Genomic DNA, 21,063 nt, shown 5'->3' with positions numbered 1-21,063 from the left:
GAGACTATTCCCACGCAAAAGCCCGTGGAGGCTATCCTATAATGAGGTTAGTCCAAACTATATTTTATCCATCTAATTTACATGTTACTTTTGTCAAATCAATTTCTAATTTCTACTTACACAGTTTATTTCTTCCACATTCAAAGTATTTTCAATATCTTATACATATAATAACCATACAAGTATATTTGTACTGAAAATCAAGTAAAAAATACCAAACTTATCGATATAAATCTCACGATGCAAATTTAGCGGTATGAATCAAGAAATATGTACATATGTATTGGTGATAAAGTATATGAATTCTTATCTCTACCGAAGTCTAACTAAATATAGAAATCACTAACCCACTTCATGAGCTACAAACTGGGATGCAGAGTACTCTGACCAGAACCTTTTTTGTATAGATGACTTTTCTCTTATATAACCAAACTGATTATTACAAAAAAAAAAATCAAATAGTAGACTGGTGATTTAGACTGCCTACCAGCATCCATCACTAAGTTCTCCGAATCGCTTCTACCACTTACCTGGACCAACTAATGAAAGAAGAATCGGACCAGATTAAAACAATAGAATAAGTCCGGGCTAATACAACAAGTATGATTTAAGATCTCTTTTTACTAAGGGTAAAGAGGTCCTTTGAGGAGGCCAGGGCTCGTAAGGGGAAGAAAACAAAGAAAGAGAGAGAAATACAGAGATTAGAGAGAGAAAGAGAGGATGGGCTTTCTCTCTCCTTCTTTCCACTGAGACCCGAATCCTCAACCTCATGAATAGAGGAAGGAGGAGGACTCAATTGATCAACGTGGTCCGGCGAGGTGGCAGCCAGAGGCGGTGGCGGGTGGCGAGGAACGGCCAGCGACGGCCGGTGGGAACGGCCGTGCTCAACCAAAAAAGAGAAAGAAAAAAGGAAGAGGGGCAGCGCCCCTAACTACCTCGGTGGCAGCCAACCCGGCCCAAAGGAGCGGTGACGGATGTGGGGAACTCACCGACGAGGGATGGAGGCGAAGGACTTCAGCCGGCGGTGGCGATTTCCGGCGGATCTCGACGAGAAAAGAGGAGACGGCTCTCGAAACAGGGGAGGCAAGCAACCGGGATCTTAAGAGAGACGGAAGGAGGTTTTGGGCAGCGGCTGTCGTCCGGGGTGGCACGCCGGCCACCGGAGAGGAAAGAGGAAGGAGGGAGGAGTGGGGAGTTGAGCGGCGATGAGTTGATCGAGGAGAAGAGGGGTTTAAATAGAAGCCGCGGGAGAGGGGATGAGCTCGGTTGAACGGCGGCAAGGGCCGGTCGTTCACCTGTTGCAACAACCTCTAACGGCCGCCGGCCATTAGCACCGGCCCTGGGGGTTTCACGCCGGCCATGCCTCCCCCAGCCGCGCCTCAACGGCAGCCGCTCGGGCAGGGGATTGCGATCCCCCCCTGTTCCGATTCCTTCTTTTTTTGTTTGTTCGATGGGAGCTTGGGGTGGGCCAAGCTCGCTGCATGATTAATGGTTGAAGAGATGGCTCCACTTCGCTCAACAGGTTTTACCGTCCCCGGATGGGAACATGGTGTTGCTCAAGATGGGAGGAGGAAAAAGGTAAAGTGCCATTACTGTGGGAAAATAGAGAGCGTACAGATTGAAGCAGCATTTTGGCTAGGAAAAAGGCTCCTGAAGAGGTGTATAATGAAAGAAAATCTTGGAGGATACAGGGCTAGCAACAAATGACAAACAGAGGATGAAGGACAATCTTTAGATTTACATTCAAATGATGACGATAGATGCAAGGGAAGGCAGATCGGAAATGATCAAAGCTTGGTCATTTTGGGTATGTTGACCCAGGATGGGGACATGGAGTTGCTCAAGATGAGAAGAAAAAGAAGATAAAATGTAATTATTGCTAGAAAATAGTCAGTGGTTGTATAAACCGGTTCAAACAGCATTTAGCTAGAATTCCTGGGGAAGTTGCATTTAGCTATTATGGAGTGTTGCAGCATTGCTTCTTTGTTGTTCTTGTTCTTCGTTTCCTTGACAGCTGCATGGTGGCAACAACATGGGGATAAATTGTCTTGACATGCAACGAATTGCCATTCGGATATTGAGCCAGACATGCACGTCCTTTGGTTGTGAGCACCATTGGAGTATATTTGATCAAATTCATCGTTCAATGCATAACTGCTTGGCTCAGAAAAGATTAAACGATTTTGCTTATGTCCATTACAACTTGCGTCTTAGAGAGCGGCAATTAAAGAGGACTACTGATGACTCCATATCTCTTGACATCGGCATGCAGAGAGCTTACTAGATAATTGGGTTGTTGAGTCTGAGAAGCCATCTTTGCAAGAACATGAGGTACCACTTATATTTATCTTTTATCTTTTGTTGTGCTTTTTTTTTCGCTTGATTATTAACTGAATCAATTTGCTCTCTTGCGAATATAGGAGATTCTTTATAATGAGGCGGAACAAGCTGAGGCATATGAAAATGAGGTGAATGAGAATGAAGAGTCAGATATAGCATCAAGGAAAGCTCATACAGAAATTGCAGCATTAACTGAAATAGTTGAGCCATTAGAGGTTCATCCTGCCACTATGGGTGCTGCAGCTGATGGAGATGGTGCTGATCTTGATTTCCTGGATGATGATTTGAGTTATTAGGTAATGTTTCTGGTCATTACTTTTAAATGAATTGTCTTCGAAAAGGAGCTTCACAGCAACCGCTTATTAGTTGTAAATTAATTGTCTTAGAAGAGGCGCTTCCAGGAACCAGTTATTGCTTGTTTTAATTGTACTGCAAATGAGTCCGCTGATGTAATTTGTGAGTAAAAAGGTTAAGATATTCATTAAAATGAATTTAAGTATCCGTGCTTGTCACTGTTGTTCATGTCGTCTTCTGTTTTAGATGGTCAATTGGGAGATACTGCAGCTTTGCAGCTCTTAGCACATCCTCCTTGTGTGCTTGACCTAAAAATTGAGCCTATAGGGAGGATCTTTATAACCCAACTTTCCTAGTGTGTTTGCTGTATGTTGAAGATAAAAGCTCGCTGGAATATCATCTACGTTGAGGAAGGCCATTATTGTATCTCCAAGCATATGAAATATCGAGACACTTTTTTTCTTATCCTACCATTTATAACGCCATGACAACCATCAGATGTCATGAACTTTGTTTTGCGACTCAATTAGAATGAGCTCCCTTCAGGGTAATAAGTTTTGAAACAGGGAATCAACAATAGTTTATACTAAAACATATGCAATTTATTTTTTGAGTGTCAAATGCAAGTAACTTATTTAGCTTTCGCACACTGTGTTTGGGTTCTGCATCAAGATTATCTGACATATCCTGCCTTAATTCCGGATAATTCATTTGAATTGAGTTTCTCCATGTCTGCTACGTTTTATTTTCGGTCTTTCCATTGTCGTACATATTTCAGTTTGCCAAATAGAAGCTACAGATATCTGCATTGCCTGAATATTGTCTGGAATAAATTGCTTGGTTGTTTCTGCATATAATACATATAAGAGCACTAGCAGCCATATAAAATCTGTTGATAAGGAACTCTCATCCATTGGGATTTCTCAGACAAGAAGGTCACTGCATATATTGTGTATGAAGAAGAGGTCTAATAGGTAAATTTGTGGGCTAAAAACAATCATCTGATACACAATATGCACAAAGAGAGGGACGGCTTCAGCTGCAGTTTTTGAGCAGAGATCTAGAATAAGAAGGCTGCTTCTTTTTTCTTTTTCTTCTTTTTTTTTTGGAACAAGGAATGAGGGGCTCAGGGAGGCCCCTCCCACCATTCAATTACAGAGAGAAAGAAGAGAGTATAATGCAGAAGGAATAAACCAGAAAGACATGGAAGAAAAGGGACTAAAACAGAGTGCTGAAGCAGAGAAGAGAACTTTCTTGACACCAAATCATTTTGGTCAATTAAGTTGCATTGTATTCACCGAAGTGAGAAACCCATGATCTTAGTAGTTCGTTTGTCAATCCATCATGTCATGATACTTTCTTAAATTTTAAATTGTGCACATTTTCTCATTTTCCTATTATTACTCTTAAGTGCTAAAGGAAGCGACTTTTTGTACATTTTTTTAATTGCCTGGTGTTGGAATGGTTGTAGTGAGGTGCGGGAATGGCCAGAAAAGGAGTATAGTCTGCAAACAGATTCACGAAATGGTATGCTGCTTCTAAAGTTTTGTTCTTTAGAAGCCCCTTCGTGGCATTGGTTCTTATTGTCTGGTATCCTGAATTCTGCAGATTTCTCTCACTTTCTATGGGATGAATGAAGTAAACACAAATGAAGATGATTTGTTGTACATGCTTGAGGAACAAACTTCTATTAAGGATTGTGCAGATTTTGGCTACCAAGTATCAGATATTGGAGGTATAGTTTTCTACTAGTCGATGTTGGCTTGTTTTTATTGAGATTGTACTGAACTCTATGTAACTAGGGTGAGTGAAATTCAGATAATACCAACAAAGGTTTGGAGGAACAACTCAAGAGGTGGCGCATGTTGCAGTTCACATTGGATTCTAATGAATCCATCACTGCATTCCTGAGTGCCTGAGTCACGGGATGGCTTCTCTTTAGGAAAATTCTTGCATTTTGTTCATTCCATAAATTCCAATATATGGTCAAGATTAAGTGATCCTATCCTCTCCTGAAGCATCCTTTTTTTGATTCTCATCGATCTACATGACACCCACAAGAAAAGTAGGGATGAAGGATGATCTTTAATTTTCAGACAAATCTTGACCAAGAAGCTATAAGAGCAATGTGGGAACAAATGGATCCCCAACTCATCAGCTACACCATAGAGGGAACACAAGTAAAAAACTTGCAATCCCTTTCTTCCCAGAACATCTACTGTATGTAAGCTTTCAAGCTCCTTTGTTTTGCTTAGAGGCAGTTGCAACACGATAGATAAATTCCCATCTCAGAAAACTCCAATTCATTAGTTAAGACACAGATACATTAGGTTTTACAGCAACTAAATACAGAAGGTCAGAGTTCTGCAAACTCCACAGTTAGATGCGATCACAAAGCTCCATGTCTCTGCATATGCGAGACCACATGCATCATGGATGCCATACTGTAGTAATCTAAGATCATAAAGTGCAGCACTTACATTTGGAAGATCATAGAGTATATAGACTCCTAGGGATTTAGATTTAATAAAAACTCCAGAGTTCATGCAAATATCCAACACAACTAACATAACAATAACATGACTGTAAGGAATTTGCCAACCATTCCTTGCATAACTCACAGCATTGTACCAAGAAAGTCTTTGCTTCAAATCCATTCTTAAGGAGGTAATTGTAGATTGATAGCAACAGCCTCTCACACTGCCTGAGGCTCCTTGTGTGCCCACTGGAAATGGAAGACTGCAGAATTAGAACCATAGGTATGACCCCTGCATTGGTTTCTCTTTCTAGCTATGTGTGCTTATCTTTGTATCTCATTAATTACGTGCTTTTACTCAAAATAAGCAGCTAGCGAAATTTGTTCTTTTTGGTCATAAAAACAACAAGAAAACTTCATGAGAAGAAAATGAAAAAGAAAAAACAGCTAGAGAAAACATTGAAGGGCTTCCGAGGAAGTCAGGAATATCCCGAACACACATACTTTAGACAGTATCTTATACATTCATTTGTATCTTTTTTTTTGAGGGAGAAGACATTCATTTTTATCATTTACATCACTGGAGCCTTCCATTTATTTTTGCTTAGATGGCATGACTATTTAATTTTTTTTCCTCAAGACTAGTAGAGGCTAGTCTAACTCCCTACCTTTTCCACCCTATACAGACTTGGGGGCTGACACCAACTAGAATCGAACTCCTGACTTCTTGCCCAAATGGCAAGAGATGATGCTTGCTGCGCAAGTGCTCGGTGGTACGATTGTTTAGTAATTGATCCTTCAAAGTTGTCTTAGCTACTCCTCTTACCATGCTATCCTCAAATTTTTCTTATGGACCTTTGCATTGTTTATGCAGATACTTAACAAGGTTTCTCAATAGACATATCTACATACCCAACACCGCACACAATTCATGCTATTCTACAATTTAACATCCATCCCTTTCAACATTTTTTCCCCCAAGTGATGCTCATCTTATTTGTTTTGGCTCTTTTTCCTGTGGTATCGGACATGAAGCATCAAGTCATATTTTGGTTATGACCCTCCTGTCAAATATGATCTATTTTGTAGTGACTGTAACTAATATTTGGATAACCAAAAATTGAGACCATGCGATATCAAACAACCACTTCGCTAAATCAGTTGGCTATATATACAACCTTTCATTTGACCACATGTTTATATCCTCTTATCTTTATTTTTGGAGATTCCTTGTACATTGTTCTGCCTAAACATCATAGAATATATGCTTCTATTATCAAAATTAGATTTTTTGATCACATCTTGTGTCTCAGCTACAGCTACTAGAAAAGATTCGGGTTGATTTCTAAATCTGAAAATACAGTGGTTTCAGTAAATGCATAAGAGAATTCAGTAGTACTCTACTGATTAGTAAAAATAATTAGTAGTATTCTTGACGTGTTAGGTCCTATTACATAACTTATTGAAAGGTCGAGCTGAAGATAAAATTATGAAATGACCAAAAGGGATATAAGTTGTTTCTCTTATCTCTTGTCCGTCTAGGTTGGACAAGTCTTGCTAAATCTACCTGTCCTTCAAAAATGGGATCTTGTTTCTGAAAATTGTTCCAAAAGTAAAAGGACTTCTTCTTACAAAAAGAATGCCTTGTCCAGTCAACTTGGGATCTGATATGCAATAGAGCCACTAGCTTCATAGCATCCATGTAACCATGTTAGGATGCATCTCATTATGTTCTAAGAAGATTATAAATTTTGCTATAGAATGGGACCCAGTAAGTATACGTTTTGGAAGTTCATAAGAGAAGCAGAATAATCACATTATGTCCTCCCTAGAATAGAACGATTTGAAGGAATCGCTAGATGGGGTTAAGAATGGAAAATATTCATCTGTGACATTCAGCCTAGAATATAATTGGCATTGCATCTTTTTTCAATTCAATGTGGGCATCATATATCTGTCTTTCTATCTTGTTTTTCAAGGATTGTGGAGAGGGTAATAGTTCTTGGTATCGGTCTTGTTTTCTTTTTTTAATCCAAGTTATGTCTATGCTTAAGGAATCTTGAAGAGTCGCTCAATACTTACATAAGTTTAGTTAATATAAAGGTAAGGCAAGTCTCACCTCAATCAAACTTGGTTATTTAGGTATCCTAATACTAAAAAAAAAGATCAATGCACACACGTGACAAGTTGAGACCTAGAATGTTGGTCATCCTAAGACCAATCCTTAAATCCACATTTGTCAGATATATACTTGTAGATGCATGCATGTTAACAAATTTTGATGTGTTCTAAATTCTTGTAGCTTTGGTTATTATATTTAACTTGGCAAGCTCATGTCATAATCATCGTAATGATCAAGCCTTTTCCCAACTATTTTGAGTCAGCTTTATGAAGTATTCTTCTTATTTAGGGCAATCTCTGGTTTTTTTAAAGTTTCTGCATATCCTAATAAACTCATGTATTGCCCATAGTTAAGAATCCTTACCATGGTTGTACAATGTTCTTAAGTTAGTGAAACTCAGCTAAATCAATATATCATATCACATTATTGATTGGTAGATTCTATCACTTACCATGAACAACTAGCTGCTCAAATTGGACTAGGTGCTTGTGGTGTTTTGAACTATTACTAGTTCCTCATGAACGGGTTCAAAGAACGCTTAAAATTTTAGGCCTTTATATAGGCATGTAAAAATTAAAGTCCATGCATATAGTTACATATGTGTCATGACCGAAAAAATAGATTGCTTGCATTATCATCACTTTGCAAGCCATAAAGTAGCAATCAGAATCTCTGACTCTTTTTTTATAAACCTTACGTTTCAACAAAGACAACCACAATAATGGAGAAACCGTACTTGGGCCCAGTTTGGGAGAGCTTTTGGAGGGCCAGAAAGCACTTTCTGGCCCTCCAAAAGTACTTTTAGATGAAAAATTGTGTTTGGTAAATTTTTCAAAAAGCTGTTTCAGCTTTTGCGGGAAGCTGAAAACAGCTTTTGGGAGGAAGCTTCAATTTGGAGCTTTTGAGAGGAAGCTGTTTCAGCTTTTTCGGAAAGCTATATTTTTGACAAAAATGCCCATATTAAAATAACATAATTACATAGTTTGTTCCTTTATAAACCTAAAAATCTGCTAGAGCCAATAACCCTAGCCGTCAGACTCCCTTCCGTAAGAAAAGGTTTTTTTCTTTTCAATTTTTGTATGCATCTCTTGAACCACATTTTAGAATAAAAAACTTTTAATCCTTTTCTATACCTTCCAAAATCAATCTATTGTTTTTTTTTTATCATCAACCTTTGCGGCCCACGCTGAGGTCCTCCTCGAGCGTGGACCACGAATAAGAGCCCCTGGACCGCGGAAAATTATTTTATGAGAAATTATGAAAAATTATTATGGAAAATTATTTTATACTAATAATTATAATATTTTACACCTTTATTTTTGTATTATACTATAAATATAATATCATATTATATTATATCATAATACATTAATATGTTATATTAAATAATTTAATATTATGTTATATTATGAAAAATTAATTTATACTAATAATTATAATATTTTATACCTTTATTTTTATATTATACTATAAATATAATATCATATTATATTATATCATAATACATTAATATGTTATGTTAAATAATTTAAAATTATGTTATATTATGAAAAATTAATTTATACTAATAATTATAATATTTTATACCTTTATTATTGTATTATACTATAAATATTATATTATATTACATTACATTATAATAAATTAATATGTTATTTTAAATAATTTAATATTATGTTATATTATGAAAAATTAATTTATAATAATAATTATAATATTTTATACCTTTATTATTGTATTATACTATAAATATTGTATTATATTACATTACATTATAATACATTAATATGTTATTTTAAATAATTTAATATTATGTTATATTATGAGAAATTAATTTATACTAATAATTATAATATTTTATACTTTTATTATTGTATTATACTATAAATATAATATATATTACATTATATCATAATACATTAATATGTTATGTTAAATAATTTAATATTATGTTATATTACCAAATATTAATTTATTCTAATAATTATATTACTATTATGCTATCTTAACATAATATTATTTTATATTACAATAATATTATACTATATCGTATATTTATGTATTAATTTATGTTATATTTTATTATGTTCTGTTGTATAATACTATGCAATGTCCTTTATGGTAATTTTGTCATACAAAAGTACTTTCTCAGTTTGTTTACCAAACACAAAATAAAGTACCACAGCACTTTACGAATGTAGTTACCAAACAGCAAACAGCTTTTTATAACAGCTCTACTTCAGACAGCTCTACTTCCAACAGCTCTACTTCTAACAGCTCTACTGCCAACAGCTCTCCCAAACAGGGCCTTGGAGATGCTTCTGGCCTAAACCCACTACATTACAGGTGCTACTTAGTAAGATCATTTATGAATTGATGCCAAGATCATTTTCCCAAAAAATTAAAAAATAATTAATGCCAAGATAATTCTAATAAATAAACAATCAAGTTGGAGAAGAAACAAATTTTGTATTTAACCCTATAGATTCTAGGTAGATGACAGGAATTTGGTTAATGTTGATAAGGATTTAGATATCAGTGCTCATACCTTTGCCAGACACCTACCAGCACAGTGTGTGCGTCATGACAGCACATGTTTCATACTATATCAAAACAAAAGCATGTAAAAACTTAAAATTCTTTATTAGTTAAAAAAGTTCAAAATGGATTTAACAGAGTTGTTCTAATCCATACTGATGGTTCTGCATTGTTATGTACCGGGGACTACGAGCTGCAACCAGAAGGAAACCCAAGCTATGGGAATTGACCCATGTTGCAATCAGTTGCGTCATCAAATAGTGGAGATACAACACTGTTGCTTGCCCGCTGGAGCAGTAAGATTGCAGAATTAGAATCGTAGGTATGAGCCCTTCATTGGTTTCTCTTTCTAGTTATGTGCTTATCTCTGTGTCTCGCTAATTATATGCTCTTACTCAAAATAAGCAGCTTGAGAAAATTTCTAACACCTAGAAATAAAAAAGACTTCGCACAAGGAAAATAAATTTAAAAAAAAGTTAGAGAACCATTTTAAGGTTGCTCATGAAGTCAGAAAAAGAGTAGTGAGACTAGACTTCCTTCTTCAAGAAGCAATATCCCAGACATACAAGCTTTAGAGTAGAGCTGAAAGCAGGTCCGATATAATCTGACAGCAACCATTTCCATATCCAAATTGGATCAGATTCAGATTAAAAATTTTGATATCTAATCAAATCTGGATCCAAATTTGAATATCTATTTATAGCTTTTGATTTTAAATATTTTTCCAATCTAGATCCAAATATTTGGTAAAAAATATAATAAAATAAATTGTATAACCAAAGATTCAAGCCAACATTCTCTAGTTTGAATGGCAAGCCTTCAACCACTAGTCCCCAATATGATTATTGCTTTATATAAGTAGTTTATTTTATCTATCCTTAAGTATCGGTTGATGTATATTCTCTATTTTTTATAAAACCCTTTTCTCTTTTAAAAAATAATAAATAAATATATTCTATTTTATTTTTATGATATTTTCAAAGCTTTATTGTTTAAAATATCAATATTAATAACTTCATATATTTTCTATATCTATGTATAATTTTTGTTACAAGCTCTTTAAAAATAGATAATTTATGATCCAGGCCCTTAACAAGGCTGGTCTTCATGCAGGTTTATAGATACCATGCCTTAAATCCTTGTTTACCTATGTATTGTTGCAATCTACATGGTACATTCTATTCTTGTCCTTTGTGATTATACAAATTAATATTACTTTTAATCAATGAATTCTGCTGCAAATTTGTCTTACAGCCAAATAGTATTTGACTTACATTTATATTTAGATATCAAAACATGGATACGAATAATATCTGACATATATCCATATCCGTTCAGAATGACTATATATATACTTAACTCTAAATTGTATCCGTATCTATTTAGAAGAAATATGGGTACTAATTTTGAAATCCATTTAATATCCATATCCGTATATATATTCATTGAAATATAAGTTTTTCTGATCACATCTTGTGTGTCATCGATAGCAACTAGAAAAGATTAGGGTTAATTTCTAAGACTGAAAATATGGTAGTTTGAACAAATGCAGAAAAGAATTTAGTAGTCTCTTTAGCTCAGGAAAAAAAAAAAGTAGTACTATTGATGCGTTAGGTCCTATTACATCACTTATTGATTGTAGTGGTCTTTTCTTTTGTCCATATGAGTTGGACAAGTCTTGCTAAATCTACCTGTCCTTCAAAAATGGATTCCTCTTTTTGAAAATTGTTCCAAAAGAAAAGAGACTTCTTCTTGTATATAGAATGCCTTGCCCAATCAACTTGATTTTTGCTATGCAACTGGGCAGCAGCTCTATGGCATGTATGTAACTAAGTTGGGATGAATGGTGCATCTTAATATGTCATAGGAAAAATGTACATATTGTTACAGGATGGGACCCAGTAAGTATACATCTTCCATGTCCAGAAGAGAAGCAGCATAATGTTGCTGTTCGGCCCTATACTTGAGGTGTCAATCATCTTTCCTAGAACAAATTGATTTGCAGGAAACACCGGATGGGTTCAAGATTAGAAAACATTATCTGTGACATTCTGCCTAGAATGTAATTGGCAATGCATCTTTTTCCAATTCAAAGTTGGCATCATATGCCTGCCTTTCTATCTTGTTTTTCATGGATTTCTGAGAAGATAGCGGTCCTTGGTATCAATGTTGTTTTCTTCTTTTAATCTAAGTTCTTTCCGTGTTTAAGGAATCTTATATAAAGAGTGGTTTGGTACTTACATAAGTTTAATCAATATGAGTATAAGACAAGTCTCACCTCTCCTGACTGTTGTTCTGGTGTACAAAACACTAGGGGCAAAAAAAAAAAAAAGTAGAAAAGAAAAGATCAATGCACAGACATGACATGTTGACAGCTAGCATGTCAGTTATTCTAAGACCAATCCTAAGATCCATGCTTGTCAGAAGTATACTTGTAGATGTCTGTTAACAAATTTTGATAGGTTCTAAATTCTTGTAGCATTGATTATTGCAGACATCCAAATGTCATAACCAATATAATCATCAAGCCTTTTTCCGATTATTTAGAGTCAGCTTTATGGATCCTCACTCCTCAAGTATTCTAATTTAGGACTGTCTCCCAAAGTTTTTCCAAGTTTCTCCGTACCCTACCAAGTCAAAGTGTACTTATAAATGGGTTCAAACGAATGCTTAAAAATTTCTGAGCTTTATATAGGCATGTAAAAACCAAGGTGTACTCATGCCTTGTATATGTTGCCATGACCAAAAAAACAGATTGCTTGTGTTATCATCAATTTGCAAGTTACAAAACTCAGCAAGTAGCAATTAGAAGCTACAGGTCCTTTTTATAAACCTTATTTCTCAGCAAACACAACCACAACAGTGGAAAAGGCGTATCTAAAGATGCATCTGGACTGAACCTACTGTATTACTGGTGGCTATTTGCGAAAGCACTCCTTTGCATGGTGCTACCAGTTAAGATCATTCAGGATATTGATGCCAAGATCAGTTCCCAAAAGTTAAAAAAGAATTGATGCCAAGATAATGCCAACAAATAAACAATCAAGTTGGACAAGAAACTGACTTCAAGGAAGATGACAGCAATCAAACTTGGTTAATGTTGACCAAGGATTTAACTAGAAGAAAATGAGGATGGAAAGGCAATCACACTACCTATTACCTGCTTCTGTGGAGCATAGGTTTCAGATAATGTGGAAACCTGCTGAGCTCGGAGAAGTCTTTCACTATGTAACATTAGAATTCTGGCTTCACGTACATTCCTCTTTATCAAGGAACCGTTGGTTCCAGCAGAAACCATGCAGTTCAGCCCATTTCTTAGCCCAGCTGTCTTGTTGGCTGCCCCTTGGATTTTGACAGTGAACTCTTCCTCTCCATGTTCTCATGGTGTCGGATGAGATGGGTTAAGTATACATGAGCAGTGCAGTTTTTCCGTAACGACAACAGATTAAGAGGCATTGCCGGACGCTGCATGGTGAACAAGGACATAAGGAAAGGTGAATTTTTTGATAATGTAAAAAAGAAAGACCTATTAAATGCAACCAAGCATCAGAAGGAGCAGTAACATGGGACATTTTGGATTAGCAGTTTTCTATCCATATGAAACAACAGACAGCAACTTAAAGAAAGAGAAAAAAAAAAAAAAAAACTAGTAGACATGTTATGTCTCTATCACGAGATGATCGATGTCTTGAAGTTCAGAATATGACAGCCAGTTCTATAACTATCTGGAGATCAAACCGAGGGTATCCACCTAGATGCTGTTATAGCTAAAATACGATGATGCAATAGCATTGTACTTACGCTAACAGATAGTGACCTCAATTTGTAAATCCATGTGGGGCCCGCCAGTCATGTGATGGATGTTTGCCAGTCATCATCTATTATGAGAAGTTACACTTCCGTGTGAATGTAGCATTTGTGACTTAAGAAGACTGTAAAGCTAATGCCAAACCCCTGCCGGCACAACATGTCTGTGTGGCGTGCCGGCGCATGTTTAATTTTGCATCGAAACAAAAAAAAATAATAAAAAAAATTATTTAGATAAAAAATTAAGAATGGATTTAATAGGGCTGTGTTGATCCATACCTATAGTTCTGCACTGTTAGCATGCTCAATCTTCACACAATCGAACACTTGTTTCTTTGTCTCTATTTCCTCTGCAAACACAAATAAAGAAATAGACCAATTGGTGCCACTACAATTATTAATTTAGCAATTAGCCAAAATGCAAGTACAGCTACCTGAAATTTCAATATGTGGAGGAATAAATGTTTGCCGATCATCTTGTGGAAGCTGGAGTTGAGGGCATCGTTCTATTCTTAAGATTTTTGGGAAGAACATGCAATTCAGCCCTTCCACCCATATGAGCTTGGGGCAATTCACAAGCTGCAGCTCCTCAAATTCATATCGGTTCTGCTGCGCCAATAGCAAAAACGTTAGGCCCTCACAACTATCAACCACCAAGGACTTAAGCATGGATGGGAACAGTCTATCTTCCAAGACTCGGATTCCAGGACAGTCCTTTATAACCAAGCTTCGAAGAGATGTGAGGTTGGGCAGGCACTGTAGTGGTGGGATTTTTGTGCAACCCAATATGGTCAGCTCTTCAAGTACGGGTATGGAGTCTCTTCGCAGAAAGAGTTCCCAAGAATTACTGAAACAAAGATGCTCAATGGATGTCAAATCATCAAACCCATGCATTATGTTCTCCCATGTGTTCGATGTAGTCAGCTTGTTGCCTGAAGCGATCTGGTACATTAGCAAAAAAGAATCAGAGAACTCTGTTGGTGCATGTGTTTTATATAGAAGAATTAAAACAAACAATCTGAGAATGTTCGATTGTGTAAGACTTTGAGTGATCAATTGGAGCACTTCAAATTTAGGATGAAGGGTACCTGAATGCAGTTGATTCTTTGTATTTGGCACCAGTTACTCAATTCAAGGCAATCAACAATTTTCACTGTGTAAGGCATATATGAGAGCTGATCATCTTGTGGAAGCCGGAGTCGAGGGCATCGTTCTATTCTTAAGATTTTTGGGAAGCAAAAGCAATTCAACCCTTCCACCCGTTCGAGCTTAGAGCAATTGACAAGCTGTAGCTCCTCAAATGCATATCGGTTCTTTTGTGTCAACCGCAAAAATGTTAGCCCCTCACAATTATCAACCACCAAGGACTTGAGAGTGGATGGGAGTAGTCCATCTTGCAAGACTTGGACTCTAGGACTGTCCTTTATAACCAAGCTTCCAATAGATATGAGCTCGGGCAGATCTTCTTGTGGAAGCCGGAGTCGAGGGTATCGTTCTATTCTTAAAATTTTTGGAAAGAAAAGGCAATTCAGCCCTTCCACCCATTCGAGCTTAGGGCAATTGACAAGCTGCAGCTTCTCAAATGCATATCGGTTCTTCTGCGCCAACCGCAAAAATCTTAGCTCCTCACAACTATCAACCACCAAGAACTTGAGCGTGGAGGGGAGCAGTCTATCTTGCATGACTTGGACTTCAGGACAGTCCTTTATAACCAAGCTTCGAAGAGATATGAGTTCAGGCAGATCATCTTGTGGAAGCCGGAGTCGAGGGCATCGTTCTATTCTTAAAATTTTTGTGTGGAATAGGCAATTCAGCCCTTCCACCCATTCGAGCTTAGGGCAATTTACAAGCTGCAGCTCCTCAAATGCATCTCGGTTATGCTGCGCCAGCATCAAAAACATTAGGTCCTCACAACTATCAACCACCAAGGACTGAAGCATGGAGGGGAGCAGTTCATCTTGCAAGACTTGGACTCCAGGACAGTCCTTTATAACCAAGCTTCGAATTGATGTGAGCTTAATCCAGTCCTTTAGTGGTGGGAGTTTTGTGCAACTCCATATGATCAGCTCTTCAAGTATGGGTATGGAGTCTCTTCGCAGTAAGCGTTCCCAAGAATCACTGAAACAAAGATACTCAACGGACCTTGGCCTAAGGAATCTCCAAGAATTACTGAAACAAAGATGCTTAGCGGATGTCAAATCATCAAACCTATGCATTATGTTCTCCCATGTGTTCGATATTGTTAGTTTGTTGCCTGAAGCGACCTGATACATTAGCAAAAGAAAATTAGAGAACTTTGTTGGTGCATGAGTTTCATGCAGAAGCTTAACAACAATCAATCTAGGAATGTACGATTGTGTGAGTCTTCAAGTGATCAATTAGAGCACTTCAAATTTAGGATGGAGGGTACCTGAATGCAGTTGATTTTTTGTACTTGGCACCAGTTACTCAATCTAGGACAATCAATAATTTGCACTTTGAAAGGCAAAGATGAGAGCTGATCTTCTGCCATGATATTAAGTTTAGGACAATTTTGTATAATTAATTCATTGAGATAAGTAATGCTTTGCGACACTGATGTCAATTGCTGGCACTCCCCAATATCCAAATGTCGAACATTGAATGGCAATCTTTCCTCTGGTAAGAACCGGAGTTGAGGACAATTGTATATCTTCAAATTTTTAAGCAAGTGGAGATGATGCAGCCCTGTTATGGATGTGAGTTGCGGGCAACCAGAAATGTCCACACTCTCAAGCATGGATGTTGATATAGGTACGTCCAAATTTCCAAGAGAGTCATGAATGTATAGATCAAGAGATCTTATTTTTTCACAATTCCTTATAGTGATTCCTTCAAGTGATGCAAAGGAAGAAGGATCTCCCCACCATTCTGGAAACTTGGAACCACCATACCCTTGTATTGACAAAATTTTGAGGTTGGCGTGAGGTTGGAGATACTCGAGCATGGCTTCCTCCCTTTTTTCATCTGTTGGGATATCCTTATTTTCCTCTGGAAAAGCTTCTAGATGTAGTAATCTACGAACTTGCACATCATGAAACCGATCATAATACTCATCATGCAACACGGTTTTTCTGCAGTGGACCGCATTCCAAGCTAGCATCAACACCTCAAGTTTATGCTTATTTTTAAGACAGGCATCCCTGGCATCCTCTATGTTGACCACGTTCCTGAGCCCTGAGATGCTGAGAAATCCTTGGAGATTCACCAAGTTCTTCAGCACTCCTCCTATCCCACCCTGCACTTTATAACGTCCAAGAAAGATCTGAAGTTTTGTTAGTTTTTCGATCCCAGCTGGCAAGCAGAGAATTACGATGTTCGCAATTTGTAGGTGGTGGAGGTTAGTAAGGTTGACTAGGCCATCTGGTAACTCTGCAAGATTCTGACAGTCAAGTACCAATGTCTGTAGGTTATAATGGAGGCATATTGATTCAGGAAGCTTGTCAATTTTGTTGGATGTGATATGTAAGTATCGTAAGTTGGTACGGTTGCCTAGGCCATCTGGTAACTCTGCAAGATGCGGGCAATCAAGTACCAATGTCTGCAGGTTGCGGAGCTGACAAACTGTTCCAGGCAGCCTCTTAATACAATGAGTGCATGCATAGTTTAAAGTATCGTAGGTTAGTAAGGTTACCTAGGCTATCTGGTAACTCTGCAAGATTTTTGCAATCAAGTACCAATATCTGTAGGTGATAAAGGAGGCATACTGAATCTGGAAACTTCTCACTATTGTAGGAAATGCTATATAAGTTGCGTAGGTGCTTCAGGTGCCCAAAAAAATCTGGGATCTCATGTTCCCTTTCCCAACAAAATTCTAGAGTCCGTAAACATCTTAGTAGCATTAATTCTTGGATTGCTGTTGGAAATCTATACGAATACGATTTTAATAAGGTCCGTAAGGCGCTAAAATTATACGAGCACAGTGATTTCACAAATTCCTCTCGATCTTTCACATATAAATGGCGAACCTCATCGGGGAGACTCGGTAGCTTCTTATTCACAATACCCCAGCACTTATTTCCTGCAATAAATTTTGCTAGATCATGTATCATATCATGCATCGTAAACCCAATCCAAGAGGAATCAAAGAACGATCTTCTTTGCAAGTCATTGAAATATTCATCGCCAATGTCTTCCATTCTTCTTCTACCTCCAGATGTCATCATGTAACCTTGCGCCATCCATAATCGGACTAATTCATCTTTGTCAAAATGATAATCCTTCGGAAACATGGAACAATAAACAAAACAAGGTTTTAGATGTGCTGGCATGCGACTATAGCTTAATCTAAGAGCTGGCAAAATCTCATTAATGTTCTCGTTGACTTCCCATACATCACTTTGTATGACACCCATCCAGCTATTTTCATCTGCCATGTATCTCAGAAGGCTTCCTATTGACTTCACAGCCAATGGTAAACCGGAACACTTCTCAACAATCTGCTTACCCATATCCGCCAAGCGTGGTTGTTCTTCTGGGTCCCGACCACGGAATGCATAATGTCTGAATAATGACCAAGACTGCTCTTGAGACAAGCAGCTAGGATGATAAGGACGCTCTGTCTGCATGATCTCTGCGACTGAATAATTCCTACAAGTCACGATAATTTTTACGGTTTCTGCGCCGACGAAGGGGTTTCTTAACGACTCCCAACGGCTTTGCTGATCATTCCAGACGTCGTCGAGCACGAGCAACACTTTCTTCCCCTTCACCTTTTCCTCGAGAGTTTCTTGAAGTATGCTTAGTTGTGCAAGATGACATTCATTTTTAGTAAAAGACTCAATGATGTCCTTCGTTAGCCTTTGAACATCAAAATCATCAGATACACAGACCCATCCAGTCAGATCAAAATTTTCTTTTACCATGGAGTCGTTGTAGACCAGCTGAGCGATGGTGGTTTTTCCCAATCCCCCCTTGCCGACAATCGGAACGACGGAGATACCATTTCCCACATCCTCTGAAAACAACAACTTAATTACCTCTTGCTTGTCGCGCTCCCTTTCATAAAAAGCCGACTCATCCATCTTGTGGCTGGTTGGTGCTGGGTATGGAGCTTCGAGGACCCGTCGCTCTCCATCTTCCTCTCTTAAACACAGGCGTTCCCGATCCTGCGAGATCTCATCGAACCTCTCCCTGATCTCCCTGATTGTATCTCCCATGCCGTCCGGAATTGAAACCTGTTGGAGTTTTAAATTTATAAAAAGATTTAATTTTTTTAAAAAAAATAAACCAGTCTTACCCCCTAAATTTTAGACGATTTAAATACTTTAAAATACTCTTTTTTGCAGACGCTTCTATCTCCCATGCCGTCCGGAATTGAAACCACTATAGTGGAAAGAGAACCACTTACCTCTTCCTCATCGTCTCCTTCCACTCGCTTCCTCTTGCGGGAAGCTCGGCCTTCCACTTGGGCTCGCAGGACCTCGTACTGGTACTCGTCCAGCACGTCGTCTGCTTGATAAGCCACTTCTTTAAGCTCCTTCAGCCAGAGCTTGACGGATTCGTCTCGTATCTCCCTTTCCTCCGCGTCATGGAGCACTGCCTGGATCCTCTGCAATGTTATGTATCGAGACTACGAGCTGCAACGAGAAGCAAACCCAAGCTATAGGAATTGACCCATATTGCAATCAGTTGCATCATCAAATATTGGAGATACAACACTATTGTCTGCTCGCTAGAATAGTAAGATTGAATAATTAGAATCATAGGTATGAGTCCTTCATTGGTTTCTCTTTCTAGTTATGTGCTTATCTCGGTATCTCACTAATTATATGCTCTTACTCAAAATAAGTAGTTAGAGAAAATTTCTAACAACTAAAAAAAAAATGCACACAATGCAAAAGATTAAAAAAATGTTAGAGAAACATTGCAGAGTTTCCTAGAAAGTCAAGAAAAGAGTATTGAGACTGGATTTCCATCTTCAAGAAGCAACATCTCAAACTAAGAAGCTTTAGGGTATCACTGAAAATAGGTCCGATATAATCTGAAAGCATTTGGTAAAAATATAATAAAATAAATTGTATACCCAAAGATTCAAGCCAACATTCTCTAGTTTGAATGGCAAGCACTCAACCACTAGTCTACAACATGATTATTGCTTTATATAAGTAATTTATTTGATCTATCCTTATGTATTGCTTGATGCATGTTCTCTATTTTTTATAAAAACCCTTTTCTCTTTGATAAAAAGTGGAAAATAAATATATTTTATTTTATTTTTTGAAATTTTCAAAGCTTCATTGTTTAAAATGTCAATATTAATAACTTTTATACATATTCTATATTTATATACAATTTTTGTTACAAGCTCTTTAAAAATAGATAATTCATGATCCATACCTTTACAAGGCTAGTTTCTGTGCAGGTTTATAGATAACGATGCCTTAAATCCTTGTTTGCCTATATCGTTGCAACCTACATGGTAAATTCTATTCTTGTTCTTTATGATTATACAAATTAATATTACTTTTAGTCAGTAAATTTTGCTACAAATTTGACTTACAGCCAAATAGTATTTGACTTACATTTATATTTAGATATCAAAACATGGATACAAATAATATCCAACATACATCCATATCCATTCAGAATAACTATATATACACTTAACTCTAAACTGTATCCGTATCTTTTTAGAAGAAATATGGATACTAATTTTGGAATCTATTTAATATCTATATCCGTATACATATTCATTGAAAAATATGGATACAAATATGAATATACCAATATTCGATCGGCACCCCATTCATTTTCAGCCCTACATTAGAGTGTATCTTATACATATATTTTTCCTTTCTTAAGAGGAGACAAACATTTTGATCTTTTATATTATTGGAGCCTTCGATCTATGTTTGCTAAAATGGTTTGATTGTTTAATATTTTTTTCGACACTAGGAGGGCCTAACTCCTAGCTTTCCTAACACCGGGGGGATGACTCTGAAATCGAACCCCTGACCTCTGGCCCAAGTTGCAAGATGTGATGCCATCAAAAACGGCGTCCACAGGCACCCCCTCCCCTTGGTGATATTCCCTTGCCGCCGCCCTCCTCAGAAGGTGAAGGTACGCCTTCTCCCCCTCGCTTCCCATATCTCTCTATAAAAATCCTCTCCTTTTGCCCCACTTCTCTCCATGGCGATCGTCTCTCTTCCGAGAACCCCTAAAAAGCCTCGCAACAGCCGAAGGGTAGAAGTTCTTGAGGTTTGAACGTGTGCCGAGGGGATTAGGTTGTTGGTTGAATTATTTTTTTTTTGATTGAAATGGAAAGCAGGGTACTTAAGGTAATGCTCAATCTTGTCCTCTGTTTCAGTTCTTGATACGGTTAGAAGGGATGCAATGCGTTTAGATTTGTCGGACGATGGATAGGATCAGTTCTTTTACCCTGTAATAGCTAATGGATCGGGTTACTTATATTAGAGTTGCATCCGTAGGAAAAATTGTGATCTTGAGGTTGCCAATGCTGGATCTT

General features: G+C 37.3%; 1 protein-coding gene and 1 long non-coding RNA gene across 2 annotated transcripts; one reads left to right on the top strand and one right to left on the bottom strand.

The window, feature by feature from the left end:
• The first annotated feature begins 670 nt into the window (after nt 1–670).
• LOC149768461 (uncharacterized) lies at nt 671–5,524 on the top strand. The gene is made up of 4 exons (XR_016399647.1): nt 671–2,331; nt 2,421–2,636; nt 4,106–4,161; nt 4,243–5,524. It is a non-coding gene; the product is annotated as an uncharacterized LOC149768461 (long non-coding RNA).
• Nucleotides 5,525–13,856: 8,332 nt separating this feature from the next.
• Nucleotides 13,857–20,684, bottom strand: LOC148714974 (uncharacterized). The gene is made up of 7 exons (XM_089928549.1): nt 20,547–20,684; nt 18,946–19,167; nt 17,273–18,772; nt 15,988–17,175; nt 14,666–15,841; nt 14,012–14,519; nt 13,857–13,927 (listed from the first exon to the last, which is right to left on the bottom strand). Exons 1-7 carry the CDS (start codon nt 20,682–20,684, stop codon nt 13,857–13,859), a joined length of 4,803 nt encoding a protein of 1,600 aa, XP_089784675.1.
• Nucleotides 20,685–21,063: the final 379 nt, after the last annotated feature.

The sequence above is a fragment of the Phoenix dactylifera genome, chromosome 2, assembly GCF_051530095.1.
Source record: "Phoenix dactylifera cultivar Ajwa chromosome 2, Ajwa_hap1_PhDact_Kaust_v1.1, whole genome shotgun sequence".
Lineage (NCBI taxonomy): Eukaryota > Viridiplantae > Streptophyta > Magnoliopsida > Arecales > Arecaceae > Phoenix > Phoenix dactylifera.
Note: the sequence above shows the minus strand (reverse complement) of the source record. Positions and strands in the feature narration are given on the sequence as shown.